Below are 26,654 nucleotides of genomic sequence, written 5' to 3'. Positions count from 1 at the left end.
TAAAAAATAGGACCTGGGGAACATAGGACCCGGAAAACATAGACACAGACCATTCGCGAAAACAGATAAGAGTAGTATAATATCTGATATGTATATATTGTATTTAACGTTTTATACTTATATTATACTATAAACCTGACCTTTTTATTTCATTTTTCCCCTGCTTTAGCAATGAGTTGTTACTGGTCATTTAACAACATTTTGAGGAGATAATCTGCTGGTTGTTAGGGGTGTCACATGCCACAGCACACTTTTTGCACTTTTTTTTGTCGATTTCGGATGACGCAAAGCAAAATCATCTCTACAGATGTCATGTTTGCGATTGTCGATGCCGTTAATTTGTGAAACGACAGTCACTGCCCTCTAGAGGATTTATTGCATAACATCCATAACAACGCTGAAACCAGACGGAGGTATGAAGGGTAGTTCCGGAGGCAAAGTTTGGGGTGACGGATGAATTTCGTCCGGATCCGGAGGTATGGATCGGCCTTAATAACCCGTAGGAGTGGATTGGGCGTAACGTACAAAAACCAATGAGAGTGCCAGCTCCCATCCCCTTTAAGAGCCATGAGCGCATTTGAATCTGACAAGTTGATATTTTGACACCGATGAGATAGATGCACGTGAATTTAAAACTTCAAATGGTTCAGTTTATGGCCAAATAATATGGCCTAATTCAGACATGGAATAAGGTTTTCTTGCACAACTTCAAAAAAAAAAAATCACACATATGATATGCGTAACTGTGGTTCTATTTAATGATATACGCAATACATTATAAACATCGTTTCTTATCAGTATTGTATGCTTTATCGTTATCGACTTGTGTTCCTAATATGCATGCACCCCCCGTTAATATACATTGCCATAGACTGTATTATGCGTTAGGTGTTTAGTTTGCGTGTGTTTAAACAGGTGGACGCACATAAGCGCGCCAGCATTCATTAATTATTTTACGCATACACACCCGCGCGCCCGCATTCATTCATTCTTTTTAACACTCACTCGCGCTAAAACAATGTTTTCTCAGTATCAAATACTCATCAATCCTAAAAGTTATGGGCATGCAGAGGTGTCAAGTAACAAAGTACAAATATTTTGTTACCTTACTTAAGTAGAAATTTTGGGTATCTATACTTTACTGGAGTAATTATTTTTCAGCCTACTTTTTACTTCTACTTCTTACATTTTCACGCACTTATCTGTACTTTCTACTCCTTACTTTTTAAAAATGGCCTCGTTACTCCAATTTAATTTCGGCTTGTTTTTATTCTGCCGGCGTTCAAAAAAATACAAACAAAAAAACCTATCCAGATTATTCGTGCCATCGGATAGAGTGAATTTGATTGGTTGGATGAGAATAGAAACATATACCATTCTGACACCCTATTGGTTTACACGCGATCCATGGCACCTGCGCATGACCAGAGCCCGTACATTCTCTGACATGACATAAATCGCGGCACATTCCAGCTACGAAATAGCAGACGTAGATGAGTGAAATGTCCCAACCAAGCACCAGTGAGGAGGTTGGTAGCCAAGAAGACCAGCCGACCCTTCTACATCACTGGCCGTACCTGGAAGAATTTTTGGAAATGGTTGTATAGTCATTAGATGGCCTTTAGAAAAATGTTTTTTTGGGGGAAGTGGGGCAGTGTGCTATAGAGGTGTGTTGTGTGTGTGTGTGTGTCACTAATTCACGGATGGGATAAATGCAGAGACCAAATTCCTTGTATGTGTGGGCATACTTGGCAAAAAAGCTGATTGTAATCTATAGGCCCCTGTGGCACGGCCTAAGCTTTTGTCCTTAATGGCATTTTTCCCCCTTGCATTACTTTTCCTTTAATACTTTAAGTAGTTTTGAAACCAGTACTTTTATACTTTTACTTAAAGGGACACTGTGTAAAAATTACTCCCAACTAGTGGTACAATTGTATATTGCATTCAAACTAATAGTGCTCGCTTGTTCAAAAACGTGGGCAGTATGTGCCAAGAAGCTGTGTCATGACATCCAATACTACCTCATCGAGTCATTCGAGTGATGAGGTTCGTTATTTCAAAAAAAATTCAAACTGCAGTGAATCATTAGTGTAAGCTAATGATGCATGAGTAATTACTCCTCGAGCAAGATAGTGAATTATTTCAGTCATCATTCACGCTGGCTCAGAGTGAAAACGCGTTTGCATTTCCTGTACAACGTAGTGCTCTTTGTCCCTCTCGGCAGTTCATAGACCGGAAGAACATGGAAGCCTCCATGAAGCTTACCCATCCTATGTAACTACAGATTAATTATTCTTCGCTCAGGAGGATAAGTGCGATTTTTGGCAGAAATAATTTTACACCAATAGAGGACTTATTTATGAATGAATACGTTTATTTGAGTTAATAAATGACTTAAAATGTTACACAGTGTCCCTTTAAGTAAAAAGCTTGAGTTGATACTTCAACTTCTACAGAAGTATCTTTAAATGCTAGTATCTATACTTCTACTTGAGTAATGAATGTGAATACTTTTGACACCTCTGTGGGCATGTGCACGATGTCTGTGGCCGTTTCTCAATTCGCGTACTTGTGCGTGCTCGTGTGCTCGTGGACTCGTGAAACGTCATCAGTCGTTGCCCGAGCACTGTTCCAATAAGAAGCACGCATCAAGCGAGTACTGTCGTAAAACCCAGAAGTGTTCTTGATGCGTGCTCGATCTCGCCGTTTCACCGAGCATGCATCGGAGGTGGCTCGTGTGTACTTGCAACCGCTATAAATCCCAGGATGCATTTCGCACTCGCAGCAGTACGATGGCGGACAATATGGAGAAGACGCACAACTGTAGCTTAAGTTACTCTTAACTTATATATTTATATAATATATAATATAATAATAAGAATAATAATATAAGATAATATATAAATATATATAGATAAAGTCGTGTGTGTATAGCTTATACACATGACAGGACAGGCATATCTTTTCAATTTGTATTCATTCAGAATATTTGCATACTATTTGAAAATGAAAGAGGCTGGGATTTTGTTTTATATCATTTGTTTATATTGTTCAGTAGTATATGCCTAAATGAGGCCGTAGCACAGTTAACGGACGAGCAGAGGTGGTGACGTCATCGAGTCCGCTGCTGTTCCAATTGCAGGTACGTACTTGCGTGCTCGCAAGTCTGTGCTTGAAGTACGGACTTGCCAAGCACGTAATTGCAAATCATCGAGTCCGTAGTACGCGTGCAGGAATTGAGAAACGGCCTGTGTCAAGAGAATATGTGTTTGCTGTACGTTGTTAGCAGATGCATGGATTTAAAAGTACAACTTATTACCACTGTATCAGCTGTTCTTTCGCAAATAATTTGCCAAGAATGTGTGGCTAGGTAGTAGGGATGGACCGATAGTCGATTCTATCGACTATCGACGATAGATGGATTCCATCGTCGATCGTCTCAAGTAGCCGATAAAAAGGCGATAATTATATTTTAATAATATATATATATTTTTTTTTATTATATATATTTTTTTTAAAGCGCTGTGGTAGCTATTTTTTCAACTTAAAAAGCCCGGCAAATTGTAATTGAAATTAACTGGCACCGGTGGAAAACATACTATGTAGCGCTGACCTGCCGTATTCACTCACTGCTGCGAGAGGAGAGGGGAGGGGAGGGGAGGGGCTCGAAACCTACCGGTCTGCTCGCACGGCGAAATGACATCACACCCCGCTGCACCATTTCCGGGTCACAGCTGTGGTACATGAGCTGTGTTCGAAATCGTTCCCTATTCACTCACTCACTATTCCCTATAGTGTTCATGATATAGTGCACTACATAGGGAACGAACAAACGAGAATTCGGACACTACGCTGAACATTTCTAAACGTCATTTGCGTCAGTAAATGCGCCGGGTATTTGTGTGACGCAGACAGATGCGCCCAGATCATGTAAACAAACCGGGCACTCTCGAGGAAAGCTGGAGGTTGTATTGATGTTGAATGTTACATTTCCTTGAACAAGGTTTTTCTTATTAATTTTGAATGTTTAATTTTCTTGTTAAATCCCAAATAAATTGTTGATATTTCTAAACTAAAGCCGGAGACTCCATCATTAAATGTATTAGTTTTCGCCACTTGCGGTTATTGAGCTTCTTCTTCTCCTCCGGAAAAACATGACCGCATTGCATTGTGGTATATGGGAGTAACACGTAGGGAACATCATATGTACACTCACATTTTGGGTATTTTAAGTGCACTATATACGGCATGAAATTAACCTGTGAGAATTCGAACAACACTACAAAATAGCGAGCACCCTATATAGTGCACTATATCCGTGATAGGGAACTATTTCGAACACAGCTACAAGCTGTGTGTCATCAGCGTGTGTCATCATGACAGCACCGCCAGCGCCGACGCATCGAAACTTAAATCAGCGGAGGCTCACGGCTCACACTGGTCCAAGGGGAAGACCATCGTATTCGTTTTTTTCAAAGTGATAAATTATTATAAATAATTAATATTATAAAATTATTATAAAGTTGCCCCCCCCCCCCCCGATAGTATCGACTATCGGCGATCGCTAGGGGGCGCTATCGGACGATGGAAGCTTGTAGACGATTGCCCAACCCTACTAGGTAGATGAGAGAAGCAAAGTGCATGCACGAGGTGCACAAGCAACATTATGCATGCGCCCTTAAAATAGCATCTGAACAAGGCGCCACTGACATTAAACCAGGTATTTCCTGGTTTGTTGCGCAAGTGATTTCTGAAACTGCAAAATAGCACCAGGGAACGTTTGCGCCAGAACACGCCTCCTCCTTTCGCCGAACCGCCCCTTGGGGCGCAATATCATTCCCTAATTTACCGACGTGTGGCACACGAGGGAAAAGAACGCTCTGCGCTAGTTGCAAACTAGCAGCGACACATGCGCCAGTGAGAAAGTAAATTGCGCCGGAAGCAAGATAGGGACCATAATATCATCGCACACAGCTTTTGGCCGTGATAATAAATATGACATTATTTAGATATAGATCTCGAGGACTCCCGCAGCAGTTACGGATTGTTCTAGAATATTTACAGGACACGGCCAAAAGCTGTGCGGCAACCAGATGATATTATGAATCCGGGCCATTGCAATACATATCGCATGGTACCGTGGACGCAGGCTGCTCAGGGCCCCCCCTACACCTTGACCCGCCTCCCTCCTCCTCATTAGCATTTAAAACTACAGACACAGAAACGGCATGTTTGTGGAAAGCTCATAGACCTCTGAAAATAAGTCACGTCTCCGAGGCTCCGCTTCCCTCGGCCAAATGTCTATGGAAAATAACATGGCGTTTTTGAATGATCGTACATTAAAAACTCTGTAGGTGGCAAAGAATTAAAAGCTGCATCACGTTTTGATCTCCACACTTCCATCTAGTTGTGACCAGGTTTTTGGATTGTCGGTGCCTTTAAAGTAGTAAACAATTATTAATGCTACCTTAACTGCAGCGAGCCTCTTAAAAGACTGCGATTTGTCTATATGACTTTCTAACTTGAAAGTAAGTACATTTTCCTATATTAACGCCGTTAATATAGGAACGCCTCTATTGCGGCAACTAGGCTATCTCCAGCTGTCATAATATGTGGAATCGTTTGGGTGGTTTCGCCTTTCAGCGATCCTGGTCTCGCTGGCACATTCAGTTTGAGTATTGATATTGTGTTTCCCGCAGAATCATCCTACAGGTGAAAGCGAATTCCGCTGTTGTATCCAAGTTATAGTTGACCTTTCTGTTTCTGTTCGCGTTTTTAAATGAGCCCAGATAGTGAGCTGGTTTTCAGTTAATCTTATACCTATAAATTTGGCGGCCCGGTGAGCAATTGTTCGCTCCTTATTTGCGTATATTTATTTTGCCTAATTGGTTTGATGGCCTCAGTGATTAAATTTTTTTGGTAGTATAAGCCAGCCATTAAGCTGTGCCTTAAGCCATCTATTGTTTGAGGCACGTTTATGATTTGTGTGGACTGCCGGGCCGCACTGGAGCCGGAGGATGGCCACGGTAGGTGTCCAAGCTGTCTGGGCATGGAACACTAAAGGCAGGGTTTAACTGAACATGCTTGCATGAACTGCAGTTGCCTGAGCATTGCTGCACGGGCTGCTAGGCAAGCCCAACTAGAGGGTATGTTGATCCCAAAAAGAGCCCAAAAAGAGCCCCGAAAGCGCGGAAACGCAGAGCAGACACACGGGAGGTCCCCACTAAGAAGAGGCTTAAACTCCCAAGGCCAGATCCTTTGAACCAGAAGGTAGACACTCTAGCTTCAGAGTTTGCTCAAATTAAGGCAATGCTGCTTTACTTACAAAGGCCGGGAGCACAGCCTCTAAGCCCAGTCTGGAGATGAGGCACATTGCAGCGCTGCCAGAACCTGCCTGAAGAGAGGCATCAGGGAGGCCAAAACAGCATATAAGAGGAAGATTGAGGACCACTTCAGCAGCAACAACTCCGGCAGGTGTGGCAGGGGGTCCAACACATCACAAACTACAAGTCCAGCAACCTCTAGGGTTGGGTATCGTTTGGGTTTTATCCGACACTGGTGTCTACTCTGTACTTTTCAAACGGTTCCGGTGCTAAAACGGTTCTCGAACGGTTAACGAAACGGCACACACGACTTGTTATGAGTTTAGCATTAAGCAGAAAGTCAGCGGACACTGAGTTGAATGGCAACGGTGTTTGCTAGCCTACTTGATATACGGTTGGCATTCAATTATTCGACTTACCCGAAGAGGCTGCTGTGAGTGCTGTGACTGATAAATATCTTTTTAAAAAATAATTACAAATAATATTAATTACTCGCTGAAAGCAGGCAGGCACGCATCATGGCGCAACATTACTGCCAAAGTCATATTAAGTAATATAACTCAGGTGCGCAAGGCAGCCACAGGAGATGCCAACATTGTTTTCAACCGCTCGGTACCGCGCTGTATTAATTCCCAAGTTTTGAAAAGAAAAAGTATTTGAAGCGAATAACGACTGTTTTTGATTTGTTTATTTGGTTTTGAACAGAAAGTTTTGGAAGCATGCATCGGCTTTGAGTTTGTTTGTTTGTTACTTTAAAATTACATTTGCACGCAACACACACACACACACACGTTCATTCACGTTCACCCACTACAACCTGTGGATCTTCAATCAAAACAACATCAAGTAAGCGATGCCACAGCGCGTTGACAAGTCCGTCCTGAGTCTCGAGGCACCCATAGGCTTTATGGTTTATATGTTTGAAAGCCGTGACACACTCTTTTAACAGTTGGCCTGAAATACCACGCCTCGCAGTCATGGCCCTATAAAGAATGTCGTAGTCGTACCATGCATGTTAAGCGCAACATTGAAAAGGGTCCCGTCTGAAACAGTGTCGCGCAGCGCTGCGTTCCGAACGTTGTGTAATCAAATACACCGGAATGGCGGTATATAAAAAAATCATATCTTAACGAAAATACACACCGTTATTCAGTGTGAACCAGTATAGCGCCCAGCACTAACGCAAGTTGACGCTGCAACACCATGGGGGCGGGGCAGGGGGCGTTAAAAAACGTCAGGCACCGTTATGAGGCACCGAAATGTGCGTTCTTATTCGATCTCGTTACAACCGTTTACGTCGGAACCGGTTCCCTACTGGAACCGAGTTTCGGTGCTCAACCCTAGCAACCTCACAGTAACAAACGGTGATGCCTCTCTGTCTGAGGAACTAAACTGCTTCTTTGCCCGCTTCGAGGCTGAGACACTGATGGTGGCCCCATCACATCCACCAGCCCCCAGCAACGACATCTTCACAGTGCAGGCACATGAGGTGAGGCGCACACTACGGGCAGTGAATCGTAGGAAAGCTGCTGGACCGGATGGTATGACGGGGAGAGTGCTGAGAGACTGCGCTGACCAACTGGCTGATGTCTTCACTGATATATTCAACCAGTCCCTGTCCCAGTGCATGATCCCACCCTGCCTGAAGTCCTTCACAATCATTCCTCTACCAAAAAAGACTACGGTCAGCAGCCTCAACGACTACCGGCCGGTGGCCCTTATACCAGTCATCATGAAATGTTTCGAGAAACTTGTCCAGAGCCACATCACAAACAGCCTGCCAATTACTTCTGACCCCAACCAGTTCGCAAACAGAGCAAACAGGTCTACAGAGGACGCCATAGCCACCGCGCTCCACACCCCGCTGCAATACGTGGAACACCAGGGGAGCTATGCCAGGCTGCTCTTCATAGACTGCTTTCAATACCATCATACCAAACAGACTGCTCACCAAACTAATGGACTTGGGTCTTTCACAACCCATCTGTTATTGGATTAAAGAGTTTCTGACAGAGCGCTCCCAGAGAGTTAGAGTAGAAGCCCATCTTCCCTCTGCACTTAGCATCAGCACCGGCTCCCCACAGGGCTGCGTTTTGAGCCCCCTACTCTACACTCTCTACAGCAGGGGTGCCCAACCTTTTTTGACCCAAGATCTTTTGATCTCAGTAAATATGAACTCCTAATGCTACAAATTCAACAGACCATTTTTAGTTCTTTCCAATTTATAAAATGTTTTGAAAATCTGTTGTGCACAATAATTACAGTGCATTTTTTATTTTTACAAAAAATACTGTTCTCATTGGGAGGTTTGTTCAATAAAATTTGAATCGTAATCTAACAGTTGATGAGTGGAAAATTATGCTGAACTTGCATTGACTATTTAGGAAAATCTGAGAAAAATATAATTTGCATAATAATTTGGAACACTGTTTAATCACTCGACCTGCACGTGCATGTGATGGATATCGAGGTTCTCAAAGCATGGTCATCCGAAATTCATAGAACCGTGGTTACACACGTAACCATCGATTCAATGCTGAGAACATGCTCGAAATATTCTTCGCCTGTCCGCACTTCTTTTACAGATAGTTCCCGTTTGGAGCCACCACAGCTCTTATATCTTGTAATCATGGACGTTTGCGCATGCTACAACCAGTCTACGAAATAGGACGATATTGAAACAAAAATATAAAAGGAACGGCAAAACTTATTTTAAACCCCATTTGAGTTATCTCATGGTTAATGTATTTCAATTTGTACTAGTATTTTGATGTTTTTAAATGCATGGAGATTTTTCTGCCTACCACTAAATAGCGCACAACACGGTTTGAGAACCAATGCTGTGGAGTAAATAAAACCTATCCGAGCAGGTGGAGAGTCTTTACCATTGTTTAAAAAACAAACTGAGGATTTGTATTGCATATTTCCCCGTTTTTGGAATTGTTGAATGAATGAAGTAAGAATCGTTAAACGTTAAGCCATGCAAACCTTGGACCAGTAAGGCTTTTCATCAAATACAATTTGTTGCACTATTAACTCTGCACAAATATGGATCCAGCTTGCATACTGGGTCATTTTATGTGCCAAGAATTTCATGTTTAAATCACGGTTATGCAGAAATGTGATAAACGATGGAAAAAGTGGGGACAATTATAATAATTCAGCCTAACTACACTGTAAACCTGAACAGTACTAGTAACTAATAAAGATCGTGAACACTACAATCAAAATGTCGTATAGTGGATAGAAATTAGACAGACAAAACTATTTGATTCTTTTTTTTTTACGTGGCTTTTCAGATGAGTAAACCCCTCTAGTTAAATTATTATTTATAAGTAATTGTATTGACTTCATTTACGTCACAACGAAGAGCCGGCTCTTTCGGCTCACAAACTGCTCTTCATTTAGAAGATCCTTCCTTTCCTTATGAGTTTCATAAGGAAAGGAAGGAAACTCACAAGACTTCCTTGCTGAGGACAATGATACCAATTCAAAATAACCCCATTTCCACCATTCCTGACTGATTATCTTAATCACTCAGAGTTAAATCATCATCCCAGTTAGGGATGTGAACATAATTGACCATTTGCCGTTCGTTCGAAAAGCTTAGGGTCTTGACCATCGGCAAACATTTTGACAACTTTTTAACCCAATACAATCTGTGTAGTAATGCAAAGACAGGACTTAAGCATCTCAACTCAGATGCATTGGGTGGTTCTGTTTTGTTGTCTTTTCTTTAACCTAAATAGTAACCTCTAGGGGGATGCCATATTAGCATATTCATAGATCCTGGCATAGAAGTTTTTAAGTGTTCATGGTACTTGAGATGAAAAGGTTACCTGGGTTCTGCAGTCGTCCCTGGCAACCATTTAGTTCAGCGCCCTCCAAAGAAACATTCTCCAAGATAGCCATGCCACCTCTCTGTAAAATAAGTAGAAAGGGACGTTTATACTCACTTGCTTTGTGCATCATTTAAAAAACTGTTTTACCCTCCATGACATCAAAATCATTGTTCTCTCTTCTCTCCACTCATTATTTGAGCGAACTAGTTACAGCATTAGCAGCTAACTGACTGACACCTCACCACCTGGTCACGGTGCTCCTTGTGTCCAGGTCAGATGTCTTACATGAGGCTGTGTTGGAGTTGCTTCAAGACACAGAGCAGTGGAGATGGGATGAAGCCATGGCCCAGTAGCTTGAATATCTCCTCCAGAACACATTGTTGTGATGGCCCAGGACAATCAATTAGTTGCTCATAGGTCTTTATATGGTGGAATACAGATATCGTCCTAACTGGCTGGAGGAAGGTGGAACAATAAAGAAATAGGCCTTTCTACAAGAGGCACACAATGGGATAGGTAATGAATTTGAGGCATGTCCCCAATAACCTGGCAACTTCATCACTGAAGTTAATTACCTCCTTGTGAAGACACAATCAAAGACATTAGGAAACCGATGTCTTCAAACAGAACGGGACTGTGATGAACTCGTAGCCAAATTTAAATGAAACATGAATATGTTTCTAATGGAGACCATTCCAAAATGCAAGCCCAAAGGGTATTTGCCTCTATATTTACTTGAAATAACTTGAGTGGAAAACGTCTTCTGCCAAGAACGTAGGGTAACCAGACGTCCTCTTTTGCCCGGACATGCCCTCTTTTTGAGACACTTTTAAAAAAATGTGTGGCGGAATTTCAACATCGTCCGGGATTTATTAAAGCCTCATACATGTTCACATTGAATTTGCGTTGCGTTTCTCTGGGTCGTTCACAAACTAGTTAGGCCAAGCCCTCCCCTACTAGGTTCTGTTCCCTTTGCATTGGTGGAAGTGAGTAGGGGGAGTGGTTAAGTAGAGCCTTCAGATTGGACGGTTTGACTTACTTATGCCGCTTTTCCACTGCATGGTACCAGCTCGACACGACTCGACTCAGCTCGCATTTTTTGCGTTTCCACCGTGAAAACATGGTATCTGGTACCTGAAGTGGCTGCTTTTTCTAGTACCGCCTTGCTCTAGGTTCCAAGCGAGCTGAGCCGATGCTAAAAGGTGACGTCGGCAGACGGCCGGCCACTGATTGGCCAGAGAGTGTGACGAAGTCACGAGAGCGACATGGCAACCATGCTGGTAACAGCCATAGCAGCGCCTCAGCCAACATATTCCACTTCTTCAACTTCTTCAACATGCCAGCTAATAATACGAACATGAATACCATCGCATCGATGTCCTCCATTGTTGTTATGTGGGTTCTGTCCATGTGTGGGTTGCGTAGGTGTTGTTTGCGTCGCGTACAAAAATACGTCACGGCCCTTTCGCGCAGCCGACCGCGCCCACGTCCAGGAGGTACTATTTGCGGTGGAAAAGGACCCGTGCTGCTACCGTGTCGAGTCGTGTCGAGTCGAGCTACATGTGCGGTGGAAAAGCGGCATAAGTTACCGTCATGTTTGTATTTATTTTTTTTACCATTATTGTTTCATTGGGACAAAAGTTAACTAATTTCTCCTACAAATGATTGATCAAGTTCTATCTATTGAACAGAAAGAAATACTTGGTCATATTTTTACACACTTTACCACAGCATTGGCCTAGGCCTACTGAATGCCACTGATATATTTTATCCATTGGACTGAATGCCACATAAATATATAATTATGTTTTTGCACGTTTGGGAAAAGTATATACATTTACTGGTGTTGCTTAAGCCAATAGCCTTTTGAGGCAGTGTTGTTTCTGAATATTAGTGTTAAGGGCCAATAATGCTTACTATGTAAGGGATAATGTATAGAACGCCGGTCATTATCGAGAAAATAAGCCCCGACAGGGCGAACAGGACACCGACGCGCAGCAGAGGTGTCTTGCTTCGCCATGAAGGGGCTTATTTTACGATAATGACCGGCAAAGTTCTATACATTATCCCGCTTATTACACGGCTACTTGCCAAAACGAAACAATTTATTTACAATGTATTTGTTACCAGCATTCATAGTGTTGATCAGCAGAGAAATAGTCTGCCCAAGACGTTGACGTCGTCGCTTAGCAACCGACAGTGCTTGGGTTGATACATATCCCGCTTATTACAAGTAACCGGACTGTGTTACCAAAGTGTTACCAAAGGCAAAAAGTCCTTTTGTTTACCTTGACAGCGGTCATTATTCATCTGTTGCCAATGAATTATCCAAAAATAATTGACCGCCGGAAGTTGTGAAGTGCCCATGCAAGTGAACGGAACGTTGAAAATACCCGTGTAATAACATACATTAGTCACCATGTCTGTGGACACATTTGTATGCAGTCACATGTTAATATACCCCCCCCCCCCCCGTGCTGTTATGTTTAGTTTTATTTTTTTTCCTATGGGTTCTGGGCAAGCCCCCAGGAACAGTGCATACTTCCGCAATCAACCAGTGCTCAGCGGCCAAGTCTGGTATTGCAGCTGTTTAAGCGGGCTTTGGACGGGTCCCTCGATTCAAGGGGCCCAGAAGTAGACATCTCCGTTCACTCCAATACAAGTGGAGAACAGGAATGTGTCTCCGCAAAAAAGTCTGGATATCAATCAAAGCCCCATAATTATCTTTATGCCATGTACTAAATAATGTTAATTTAATGTTCTCTTTTCGAAACGCCACCTCAAGCGTTTTATTAGCCGTTTTATTGATTATTTTTTTCAGGAGAAGGAGGGGAGGGCAGCTAAAAGGAGTCGTAGTGAATTCGGCCCGGCATCCGAGAGGGCTCAGTGCACGGCTCCGTTAACTTCTCGTGTCCGAGGTTTTTCCTTTTACTTAAAGGGATACTTCACTGGTGGAGATATGAAGGTTATATTAAGTAAATAATGCTATGTATTATAAATGTGCAAAAAATATTGAAATCGGTTCATCGTAGCCTGAGAAAAGGCAGAAAGTGTCTCTCTGGCTCAAAAGTAAGAAATCCTCCAACTCCCACAGTGCATTGTGCTCTCTGCACCGCCCGCCTGTTTCCGTTTGGAGGGGGAAGGACCCATTATACTAGCGTGAGTGGTAGCACGAGCAAACTTTGTGTAAACATATCCCCGTGATATGTTGACTAGTTTAGACTTCTGCTCGCGTTTTTTCAAACGCATCATTTGTATATTACTGTACAGCATAAAAACATTTGCTATATACAGTAGCTAAGCTTATCAAGTATTTGTACTCAACCTTTTCTCCCCGGTTCTAATAAGTGTTTATCTTATACAGTAGGCCTACTTTAGTATAACAGCACTTGGGTTAGTAAACAAATCACAACAACCAACATGAATTTGAAGTTTTATTCATGAAAAAATATGAACTATTTACAAAAATAAAACGTGTAGGGTGCTTCTGCTAGAGTCAAAATAGGTTGAGAAGAAGCGAGACTACAGCCTCCCCCACACATCTACTCTGCCAGTATCTGACACACAGATAGACAGCCCACAGACCTTGAAGAGAGACAGCTCCCCCCCTGTACTGATAGTAGTCCAGAGTATTACTGAGGCAAAAAAGTGTTCAGCCGTAGACTCATTATAAAGGAAGTTTCACATAATCTGCTGAACCCAAGGTTGCCTACGTCAAAACATTGCAACTTTTGCATTCCTGCTGTAACCAGACACACTGCTAACCTCACAAATCTCATACCTATTACCTCCAAACCAAAAACAACCTTAAAGCCTATCAACAACACCATTAGGATGGGTCTACTTAATGTTAGGTCTCTTAATAACAAATCAATTTTAGTTAATTATTTTATTACCACTTCTAAACTGGATTTTATGTTTTTAACTGAAACATGGCTGGAACAAAATAACAGTACAACCGTTCTGATAGAGACAGCTCCTCCAAACTATCACTTTGATGCATGTAGTTCTGGAAAAAGAGGTGGAGGGGTTGCTGCTGTATTTAAAAATGTATTTCAGGGGAAACAGATGTTATTTAGTGATTTTCCATCATTCGAATACCTTAGTGCTGTATTGAAATGCTCCCCAAGAGTTCTCCTATTAATTATTTACAGGCCACCTACATACTCGTGATTTCACAGAATTATTGTCTAGCATCTCCACAGAATTTGACAGTCTAGTTATAACTGGTGACTTCAATTTTCATACTGATGATTTGAATGACAAGTGTGCAAAAAAACTTTTTACCATTATGGACGATTTCTGGAAAGCAAAAGGCACCCAGGAGAAAAGCTGCTTCTGTAACAGCACAGAAAAAAGACTGCACGAGGGTTGAACGCATCTGGCGCAAAACTTCATATTTACCATGATATCTATAAAGAGACCCTCCATGCCAACAATTTAGACTTAAAAAGTGCAAGAGAAACATTTCTCTCCAATATCATTAAAACCAATACTAATAATGCAAAAACCCTATTTGCAACTGTTGACAGAATGACCTACGCCCCAACACAAATTCCACCTGTTCTCCATTCCACGCAGAAATGCAATAAGTTTGCAGCTTTTTATACTGATAAAATTGAAGTCATCAGACGCGCCATCAATATCTCCACTTCAAACAAAAATGTTGGACTACCACCCTGTTCAGGCAAAAGTAACGTGGCAAGGATGGCATACTTTAATGTTATAGACTCTAAAATTCTTGTGGAAACTGTGACACAACTAAAGCCATCCACAACTAAAATCACCTGTTGCTTTGATTCTTTACCTACCAACCTCTTTAAGAATGTTTTCGAGTGCATAGCAATAGACATATTGCAGATAGTCTCTCCCAACTCTCTCCAGTCAGGCAATTTCCCAAAAGCTTTGAAAACTGCAGTTATAAAACCCCTTTTAAAAAAGCAGAACCTAGATGCCTCTATTATTAACAACTACAGACCAATATAAAATCTACCCTTCATAAGTAAAATCATTGAGAATGTTGTCCTCCAGCGACTTAATCACTTCCTGGCATCAACTGGTTGCTATGACACCTTCCAATAAGGATTTCGACCACTGCACAGCACTGAGACCGCCCTTATTAAAGTTGTAAACGACATCCGTCTTAACACAGACTCTGGCAAAACCTCAATACTAATGCTACTAGACCTCAGTGCTGCATTCGACACTGTAGAGTAGTCATACAATACTTTTGGACAGGTTAGAAACTTGGTGAGGCTTTAAGGCTCAGTCTTACATTGGTTCAGGTCTTACCTACAAAATAGGAACTACTTTGTTTCCGTTGGCGACTTTGTATCAGAATCAACCAACGTGACATGTGGAGTCCCACAAGGTTCGATCTTAGGATCCTCTTTATTCAACATCTACATGCTCCCACTAGGGCAAATCATGCACAATAACAATGACCATCATTGCTATGCTGATGACACTCAAATCTATGTATCGCTATCACCAAATGACTATCGACCCATAGATCTTCTGTGCCAGTGCATTGAGCAAGTGAAAGACTGGATGTGCCGAAATTTCCTTCAACTGAATGAGGACAAAACAGAGATAATTGTATTTGGTTCTAAAACGGAAAGTAACCTAACACCTTCACTCTCTGTCCCTGAAAACCTCAATCAAAGCCAGAAATCTAGGGGTTATCATGGATTCAGATTACAATTTCGACAGTCACATCAAATCAGTTACAAAATCTGCATATTATCACCTTAAAATGTAGCAAGACTTAGAGGGCTCATGTCCACCGAAGACTTACAAAAACTTGTACATGCCTTTATCACTAGTAAGCTTGATTACTGCAATGGTCTTCTTACAGGTCTCCCAAAACAAACTCTGAGGAACCTTCAGCTTGTTCAGAATGCTGCTTTAGTTCTAACAAAGACCAAAAAATTTGAACAGATTACACAAATTCTTAAGTCGTTACATTTGCTTCCTGTAGGTCAGAGAATTGATTTTAAAATCATGTTGCTAACCTATAAATCCCTACATGGTTTAGGCCCAAAATATTTAACTGATATGCTTCCACTACATAAGCCTTCTAGACTACTAAGATCTTTTGAGACCAATCTGTTAATTATCCCCAGAGTAAACACGAAACATGGGAAAGCAGGATTTAGTTACTATGCAACAAATAGCTGGAATAAACTCCCTGAGGATTTAAGACTTGCCCCAACTCTGAGCACCTTTAGAACAAGACAGAAGACTTTTTTGTTAGCAGTAGCTTTCTGCTAAATCTTAAATGCATTGCACTTTCTAAAAAGCTTTTTTTTACTTTGCCTTTATTTTCTATTTTATTGGGAAATATTGATGTTCCTTAAAAGTGAGGAGGGCATTAATATAAGTATGTCAACATTGCGCAGACATCTGAAGTCATTGGCCGACAAAGATGATGCTATCCGACGCTAACGTATTTTATTTCCTGCTTGGGTTGAGGCATTGGGAAATATGGATGTTCCTTAAAAGTGAGGAGGGCATTAATATAAGTATGTCAACATTGCGCAGACATCTGAAGTCATTGGGACTGTTCAGGAGAAAAGCCCAGTCGGACCTGCTACAAGTGGCTCTCTTCCTGCAGGAGCAGTTGAACCAGTACGGGATGCTTGTTCCATCATTTGATGTGCCAAAGCCCCTCGAATATTGACCCGTTAATTGTTCAGTGGAACCCAGAAGTGGAAATGTTGTTGTCGTGGTGGTTTAAAGGGCATGTGGCTGGCCCCTCCCATTGCAGCTCTTAAAAGTTGAATACAGCAGTGCATTATGTGTTTAACTTTATACCATGCATTATTGTTCAGAAAACGTCATACCTCAAGCTCTTTTCCAATTAATGAGCTAAATTGTTTTTATACAAATCAATAAAATATTGTTTTTGTGGGGAAATAGAATTTTTGTCCCACTGCCCACATTAGATTTTGTTTTAATATTGGCTGTGACAGTATGTCACATAATTAATGTATTCAAATTTAAAATACTATGTTCATAGTAAAGGCAAACCCTGTCAGTTGTTAAATTATTTAAAAAAAAACTTCAGTGGTATAATGAGCACATACCACTGACTGAAGTGATCTATGGCTTTTATACAACGGTTACTATTATGGCAAAACGAAAGTCATTGACACACTACATTTAAAAAAATAAACAAGAAAGTCAAAGTATATAGAATAATATATATAGAATACAAAAAAGTAGTCCCTCCTGGCTGCCTTCAAAATGCACGACGGTCTCTATGCAACACACTCTAGCGTCCCTCCAAGAGAAGGCTCGGCTAGAGCGGTTCGCCGGCAATTTATCCTCTCGCCGTGTGCCTAAGCTTTCGTTAGTCTCTCCATCGCCTTGCTCACTCCCGGAGTAACAACATTTACATCCTCTCATTCTACATATGTTTTACTTTGTAACTGTTTCTACTTCCAGGCGCGGAGTGATGTTCAAACTTTCACAAAATGATTGGGCGTCATGGCAGTTATGTATACGCTCATTATACAACAGTTATGAACCAATCAGATCGCTGGATTTAGGCCCCCCGTTGTATAATATCACATAAAGAGCTCCGGGAGTCGCAAACGGCAACAATCACTTTCTCCTCCATGCTGCAGTTCACCCCGGACTGCACTGCACTGAGTTGGCCGGTTGAACGCTGATTGGCTGTTACGTTACACATGTCATTCAGTGGCCAGGCTGTTGAACGCCGATTGGCTGTCATCACGCGAATTTCGCGTCAAAGTCCAAATATCTTTAAAGATTGATAGATTGCGGGGAACATAGGACCCTTTTCTGGGAAAAGGGTCCTATGTTCCCCGCTTTTCCCGAAAAGGGTCCTATGCTCCCCGGTATGTATGGCTACAGGGGAAAATAGAACCCGGGGAACATAGGACCTGGGGAACATAGGGATGACCCCCGGTAATGTAGCATCTCTCAGAAAACCGGTTCCACTACATCAAGGAAGTAGCCAGAAATAACACGGGGATTGCTACTTGTGGTGTAAGCATGTAGCCATATGACCATACGGGAAAATCCATCGACAGCACCATTAATACATATGGATACAATTTGTATCCGTGAAGCATCCCGTACTGGTTCAACTGCTCCTGCAGGAAGAGAGCCACTTGTAGCAGGTCCGACTGGGCTTTTCTCCTGAACAGTCCCAATGACTTCAGATGTCTGCGCAATGTTGACATACTTATATTAATGCCCTCCTCACTTTTAAGGAACATCCATATTTCCCAATGCCTCAACCCGAGCATGAAATAAAATACGATAGCGTCGGATAGCGTCATCTTTGCCGGCCAATGACTTCAGATGTCTGCGCAATGTTGACATACTTATATTAATGCCCTCCTCACTTTTAAGGAGAATCAATATTTCCCAATGCCTCAACCCGAGCAGGAAATAAAATACGATAGCGTCGGATAGCGTCATCTTTGCCGGCCTGCAGCTAGCCAGCAACGTTATTGATGAATGAGAGGCGTGATCCTTTTCTCGTAAACGAGATCCTTATGTCGTAAATATATGATATCTTATCTCGTAATTACGAGATCCTTATCTCATAATTACGAGATCCTTATCTCGTAATTATGAGATCCTTATCTCGTAATTACGAGATCCTGAGTGTGCTAACGGCTACATTAGCTGTGAAACTTTTTTTTATTTGGTGAATGCTCAGCGCCACCGTACTTTTTAACTTTCTATTTTACTAATTTCTTTGCATCTTTGTCACGGTCTCTCCCACCAGATCCTAGCTGCCACTAGTTTCGTTCTCTGTCAGTCTTGTCTGTCCCTGTTTGTTGTTGTCTCAGTGTTTCATGTGCGGGGGCGTGGCCTCCGCATTCCAGCACAGTTCCCCGACCCAGCCTCATTGATTACCCGCACCTGACAGTCATCTGCAATCAGGATAACCAGGATATCTACCACAGTCTTCCAGCCATTCGTTGCCAGATCGTCAGTTGTACTTACCCTGTTGAGTAGCTTCCTGATTCTATTCCTACCTGTATTCCTAGTTATAGTTTACTCTTGTTCAAGTCTGCGCATTCCTAATACTTTTTTCTCTCTACCAGTCATCACCATCACTACTGTACCACAACCCTGCTCTACTGCCGGATTACCATCTTCGTCGAATCGTCGTGCGCGACTGTCGGTTCGCCTGCCAGCCGACCCATCCAACCCCGGTTCGGACACCCCGGCCCATGGTTTCAGGATTACCCCTAACGGACGCAACCTTCTGCACTAACCTTGATCAACCGTGGACTAATAAACTGTTCTACTGTTTCTGCTCTCGTCTGTGGTCATTTGTGCCGTGCGTTTGGGTCCACCCCGTCTTGAGCCGTAACAATATGTTTTATTTTACTTATCTATTATTTTATTGTATTGTATGACAATGTTTATATGTGAAGCACTTTGAATCTGCCTTGTGTACGAATAGTGCTATATAAATAAAGTTGCCTTGCCTTGCTTATTATTAGCAATGGCTACTAGGGCTGTCATTTTTTCCAAAAATGAAAATCGAACGAATTTCGAATGTCCATAATTAATTTGAATACATTCGAATACATTCGACCCCCCCCCCTCCCCATAGAACACGACAACAGTCTTGATTTTTTATGTTCGTCTTTTTATTTCTTGTGGAAATCACGTATACCTACTGAATTCATAACAGCACAGGATAAAAACACATCTTTGAAAACCCATTTGTAAACACAACAAGAGGAAGCTCCGACACACAAGTGCGGCTGTCTTTTACACATTAACAATAACTGCTCGGAGCGCGATATGCGGAGCGCATGTCGTCCATGGCACACACAGCCTATATAAACGATTTTACCGATGATGGCCTTGTTACGGGCGTCAGGTAAGGGGCCTGCTGAGTGAGCCGAATAGAATACTGTCACGCGCGGCTGTACACTCTGTGCTGCTCCGCTCGGCAGTTGTTCCTCTGCTGCTACATTTCGGTGGTAAGCTAGCAGATGAGTGCGCAAATTTGATGTTGTCGATAAGTACGACAGCTCTCTTTTACAAAGACGACAAACGGCCTTGTCTTTGTTTGTGACTTTTCCACCCACGGTGTAAAAGCCAAGATGCTTCCATACGCTGCTTTTTAAATGTGATGGTGTCGTTATGGTCCGCTCAGCATTGTACTCCTCGCAATTCTCCAATTTTAATAGCAGTTTTTTAATAGCCGTATCTCGGTTCGCGTTCTCTTCAGTTACGTTTTGTTTCAAAGCCCTCAGCCAGGCCAAGAGGGTCGGCAACAGGTCAAACTGATATAAAATGTTAGCGCGCCCTCTGCTGGATCGAAAGCAGACTACTTAAAATGGTCTGAAGTTCTTATGAGACGGCAGCACACACAGTTCGAATGGAGAATTACACTTCGAATTCGAACTTTTCACCCAACCTTCGAACGAATATTCGAACTTCCAATAAAAAGTGACAGCCCTAATGGCTACTTGCCAAAATGAAAAAATAACTTCTGACAATGTGTCTTTTTCCAATGGATTTGTTATTATTCATAGTGTTGATCAAAAGAGAAATAGTTCGCCAAAGTCGTTGACGTCGCTTAGCAACCGAATACGCTGGGGTTGATAAGTTACTGAGTGATACAGAAGATGTCAATCAGAGGCAAAAAATTCACTTTCCTTCACAGCGGTCAAATATGCTGGGCGTGAGCATTCAACTGCATGAAGAAGAGCCGTGTAATAAAAAATTTTTTTATAGCTGAACGTTGGGAATGCCCATGCAAGTGAATGGAGCAGTCTACAGCATTGAGAATAGCCGTGTAATAAGTAAGAAATATTGTATAGAACGCTGGTCATGATCTGGAAAATAAGCCCTGAAGGGGCTTATTTTCAATAATGACCGGCGACGTTCTATACATTATCCCGCTTATTACACGGCTACTAGGGATGGGCATTCGATTAAGTTGTCTTAGTCGATTGTCGGGAAAATTAACGATCAATTAGTCGATTAATCGTTAATATTTTACCTTAAAATTTGTTCCGACCAAGTATAACAGCACCGGGACTTTTAACTATACATGTATCACTCTGCTGTTTATGTTCTGCTAGCCAGTGTGTGTGTTGCTATGCAACAGTTTAGTCCCAGTCGCGGATCCATTTATGTTCGCGGTGCCAAATAAATAATTAAATAAACAAACAAATGTTAACTAATTAATGGTGCTTGTAGAACTGTTGTATAAAAGCAATATCACACTCGAGGTCGTGCTGTTGTAGTGAATATCAGCACAGCTGTCATTATCTTCGGCACAATCACAGCCGTGCTGATACAACGCACTATCTCTCGTGTGATATTACTATTATATGCTATATTCAAAATGAAATGAAAATACAAAAGCAGCGTGTTTTCCTAATTGGGATCTTTATTATTAGATGAACAACTCAGTTAAACCAGATCCGTTCAATAGTTATGCACTACTCTGCTCTAAGCAACGGAGCATGCAGCTCGAAGCCGGTGCTCATAAACATAACTAAAAATAAACACAACCCTAGTTACCTAACAATAATCATATAAAAAAAAAACAATCATGTTACAACTTAACCAACCAGTCTACGGATTTTTGTTCAGAAAGATGAGAATGTTCACATGCTCTGGGGTCAGACGCGACCGCAGCCTGGTGACCGTCAGTCCAGCCGCCGAAAACACCCACTCTGAGGGGACCGTTGCCGTGATGCACAAATACCTCCGTGCTAACTTGGCAAGGCGGGGGAACAACTTTCCACAATCCAGGGGCTCAGAAAGTTCTTTATTTCTGCTTCGATGCTAACCTCGCCTAGAGTGGTAGGCCTATAGTGCTCCCCAAGAAGTCATTTTTTAAATAATAATGGTCCCACACCAGAATTCGCCGCGGCCTCGTCCGCTTCATGATTATGTGGTGAGACGCAGGGGCAGAGCCCTTTGTAATGATCAGGGCCGTCACAGCCAATGGCTTGCGTCTCCACCTTATTTATTCTGAGGTAGCTTTTTGTGTCGGGAGGTGCCACAATTTGTCTCCTCGTTACTTCCTGCTACGCCCCTCCAGGCAACTTGCTACCGGTATGTACGTACGCATGCTTTTCCTATGGACGCACTGGCTCTGATTTGTTTGTAGCATGGTGATTTACTTTTTCACACTGGTCGCTTTGCAGCGCTTGTGCCTGTTGCTTGCTGGTGCCTGCTGGTGCCCTGCCTTGGTTGGTGATGGGTGCAGGATTGTTGATCGCGTAACAGTCTCGGTGTGGATTCCAACCGAATGGTAACATTCAGCGGTGCGCTGTGAGCCGCTGGCTTAAGTAGGAAGTTGCCAACTTCCTGGTAGGTATCCCTTACTTTATATCGCTATTGTTTTTAGAATTATGTTTAGCACTAACGGGGTGACCTGTATGCCTTCTAGGTACTGCCGATTGTGTCGTTGCCGACTGCTGTTTTTGCCACCCGTTGTTTACCACCAAAGCTGCCCAACTGTCCTGGGCTAGCCTGGAGGATAGCGGCGAAGACGCTAACGACCACTCCTTTTGAACGAGATCCGTCTGTTGACTTGTCCTTGTGTGTTTCCACCTGTCCGTGTCGCAACTAGTGTGTGTCGGTGTGTGTGTGTAGAGTGTTTGCGAGTGCGTGCGTGTTTGTCCTGGGGAAGTGTTTGGTTTAATTTGGGGGATTCTGTTTATGGTTTGTTTTGAGCCCTGCTTCTGTTAAGCCACTGGCAGGAGGCCTTTTTATAGCTGCGGATAACCAGTGGGCTATCACGCATGTTTAAGATCCTGGTTTGTGTATTTGTTATATTTTGTTTGTTTCTTACTGATTTCCTTTTGTGAATTACATTTTGTGTAGTTGTGTGTTTATTGTTTTGTTTGGTCGTTTGTATCTGCCCTCATCTCTCTTTTGTTCCTTCGTTTCCAGGCGCTGAGTGCCCACTGCAGGGAGGCAACTAGATCCTTTAGGTCAGGGGTTCTCAAAGTTTTGACAACTGAGGGCCGAAATTTGACTGAGGGCCGCCAAAGGAAAAAAAAATTTGGCGGGTAACGCCGTCAGCATCCCAGTGGTGAAAAAAAACATTGCACCCGCACCGTGGACCTCTGGGAGTGAGGTCAAGTGAGGTCTAAATCATGAAACTGAGGTTCACCCTTTCAAAGTAATGTACAGCCGGATTAAAACCAAAAAATGTAAAAGGATTTAATTGAAAGCTAGAGAGAGTCAAATTTTCTCTTTATATTTATTTATATTTGTTTAAATTAATATTGGTTAATATTAATTAATCAATTTTTTTTTTATAACTTACATAATTATGTATGTCATTGCGGGCCGCCAGGAATGATTCCGCGGGCCGCCATTGGCCCGCGGACCGCACTTTGAGAACCAATGCTTTAGGTGGTGGTGCCCCCCCTTCCCGAGTGTGGTTTCACGTGTGTCCTCTTGGAATTTCTCTTATTTTATCATTTTGATCCTGTGTTGCTGTGTGTATGTGCGAGCACGAGTGACTGGTTGGTGTTTATGTGTCTTCCTCTCCGTCTCCTGGTATCTTGCCCCCTGCTGGTAAGCCTCAGCCCTAACCATCCTGTCTATCCCCTACATACCAATTGATTTCATTTATCCTGTTTGTTACATGTGGAACCCACATGTTTTAGTTAATAAAAACAACTTATTTTTGGAACCTCGTCTCTGGTGCTGTCAGTCAACGAACGTGTGTGCTAGATAATTGTTTTGATTTAATCGATTAGTATATCCCTGGGTGCAATTCCTAGGGTGGCGTTGTCGGATAGCTTGTTTTTCCCGTAATGCCACAATTACATGACCGTGTTCCAATATCCATACTATCTGTACTTACTAGCCTAAGTTTGAGTACGTAGGGCGTTCCGATTCAGATCGGGCGAAAATAAAGTGTGTGGCGATGTACACTTTTCGTACTCAACGGCAGCCATCTTAGCTACGTAGCGGAAGAGGGCGGTGCCAGGCTGAGCCAAAGCCGGCGCATTTTCCACATAGCCTGCATTAATAGTCATTTTGTAGTTTTTATAGCTGCTAGGCGTAAAGAGTTCACCGTTCAAAGCGGGATGTTTATTGCGGGGGAGGAGCCGCAAATTTAAATATTGCCCCCTTTGTGGTAAAATGTTTAATTACGCACTGCATTCGTTTAATCTATGAAAAAATTACGTCAGACGAAATTCTTAACGATCAATTAGTCGATCGACGATTAATCATGCCCATCCCTAACGGCTACTTGCCAAAACGAAAAAATAACTTCACATGGTGTGTCTTTTTACAATTTATTTGTTACCAGTAGGGATGGGCGTGAGGAATCGATTACTCGAGTACTCCTCGTTACAAATGAACTCGGTTGGTGGACAGGCAAACTCGAGTTTGCATATACACACAAAGTTTTCTGAAGCAAATGTATACATTTTCTGTGTGGCGCATTCCGTGCCGTGTGCAAGCACGCCAGCATTCAAAAAGTTAAGAGATGGCGGTTAAAGCAAAGCGCAGCGAAGAATTGAAATACTTCAAAGAAATAGGAGATCATAAGGTGAAATGTAAAATATGCCAAGCGAAATCGAGCTACCAGAGTACTACAAGTACTATGCGGCAACATATGCTCCTGAAACACAACGGTGAGTTCGGGAAAGCAGACCCGCAGCAACCAAGTTTGTCAGCTATTTTCACCGCCGCAAGATGCAGCTGTAATACCGGCCGTGTAGAGAAGATCACAACGCTGAATATTTCCATAGTCCATTTGCTGCCGTTTTATTTGCAGCTTTAAATTATTTGCAATGGTTAGGCTACTTGTTTCGTTTTTTGTTTTTTTAAACTGTTACAGGCCTTGGTTCGACGTGATTTAAATTGTGAGACGTATATTTATTTTTGTAATGAAAATGTGTTTTGAACGTGTTTTGAACAAAAATAAATAACGAATACTCTAACTCTGACTGTTTTGATGGAGAATAAGCATTACATGTTTGGTTGGTAATATTGCCGTTCATCATCAGGCCTATTCCTGCTGCAGATGCGTTGCATTCTAAAAATAGATTTGATTAAACAAGTACTCGATTGATCCTCGAGGAATTCCTTTGATCACTCGAGTTTGGAATTTACTACTCGTGCCCATCCCTAGTTACCAGCATTCGTAGTGTTGATCAGCAGAGAAATAGTCTGCCAAAGACGTTGACGTCGCTTAGCAACCTAAGACGCTGGGGTTGACAAGTTACCGGACTACTTGCGGAGTGCTACCAAAGACGTCATTAGAGGCAAAAAGTCGTGTGTTGAGCCCATGCTCAACTTTTGTTGTGAAGAGCCAATGCAAGTGAAAGGAGCGCTCCACGGCATTGAGACCCATGAAATAATCCATAATAATTCAATTTGATTATTATTTATTTTTTTACAAGTGGTGGGTATAAAAATTAATCTTGACGAAAACTGGTGGGGACGTGTCCCCAGCGGAATCGACGCCAATGGATGGCTCCCATGATGCGGAAGCATATCTCTCCTTGATGTTGCCCTGCGCCATTGAGCAGTTTTCATAGGAATAAATGGGCGCCATTTTTTTATCCGCTGTCCTTTCTTTAATAGGTCCATGATTCTGCTCCCCCTGCCTCCTCTTCCACCCTGACGGCCGCACGATTGACAGCACTGCGCACGCAGGTATTTATATGTTCCACTGTGATAAATTATTTTACTTTTGTAAGCCAATATTTTCAAGGTCAGTCAATAAATACTTGACTTACAATGCTGCCGGACACATTTTCTCCTATTTTTAGCATTAGATCCATGTAAATAATTAATTGTGGCTTACACCATTTTTTTTAATGTAGTTGTTATCTAGTGGACACAAGAAGGATCTCTGTATGAGCTTAATGCACCTATTGAATGGGTCACCTTGATCATCATCAGATAAATAGCCCCACCTGAGATTTCTTTCAGGAGCCGCCACTACCCTTGAATGTATGATAACAGCATATAACACTGTCAAGCATGGGTCTTCAACAAGGGTCCGAGGGCCCTGGGGGTCCTCAGAGTTGATAGGGGGGCGCCAATATTATTTGACCTTGTTTTCTTTTTTAAATTAAATGAAATCTGATGTGCACATTTTTGTCTTTAACCAGCATTATTATTATTAAGTCATTTACTGACTTGAAAATAATATGTTGGGATAAGTGAGCTAGCCACTCAATGCTAGACTTTCAAACTACATCTACGTCCAGTTTGAACATCATCCTGGAGATCAGGCGATCTCTCAACAACTGACAAACACTGGCATCAGTCCCACATGTGTTGTGTAGAGCAGAGGGTGATACTCAGTCTACGCTTTAATAAAATGTTTATTTAGAAGTGAACTCAGTCTACGCTTTAACACAATGTTTATGAGTAGTGAACTAAGTCAACGCTTTAGTACAATGTTTATTAGTAGTGAACTCAGTCTAAGCTTAAATACAATGTTTATTAATAATAATAATAATAATTGGATTTTATTACAATG

The 26,654-nt window shown here is 42.1% G+C and overlaps 1 protein-coding gene across 1 annotated transcript in view; it reads right to left on the bottom strand.

Moving 5' to 3' along the window:
- renbp (renin binding protein) overlaps positions 1–26,654 on the bottom strand; it is an 84,682-nt gene that overhangs the window by 13,356 nt on the left and 44,672 nt on the right. The window contains exon 7 of the mRNA XM_060063483.1: positions 10,163–10,244. Coding sequence (XP_059919466.1) covers positions 10,163–10,244 — 82 coding nt within the window. The remainder of the gene's footprint in view (positions 1–10,162; positions 10,245–26,654) is intronic.

Source organism: Gadus macrocephalus, chromosome 10 (assembly GCF_031168955.1).
Source record: "Gadus macrocephalus chromosome 10, ASM3116895v1".
NCBI lineage: Eukaryota > Metazoa > Chordata > Actinopteri > Gadiformes > Gadidae > Gadus > Gadus macrocephalus.
This window is presented reverse-complemented; position numbering and strand designations above follow the sequence as displayed.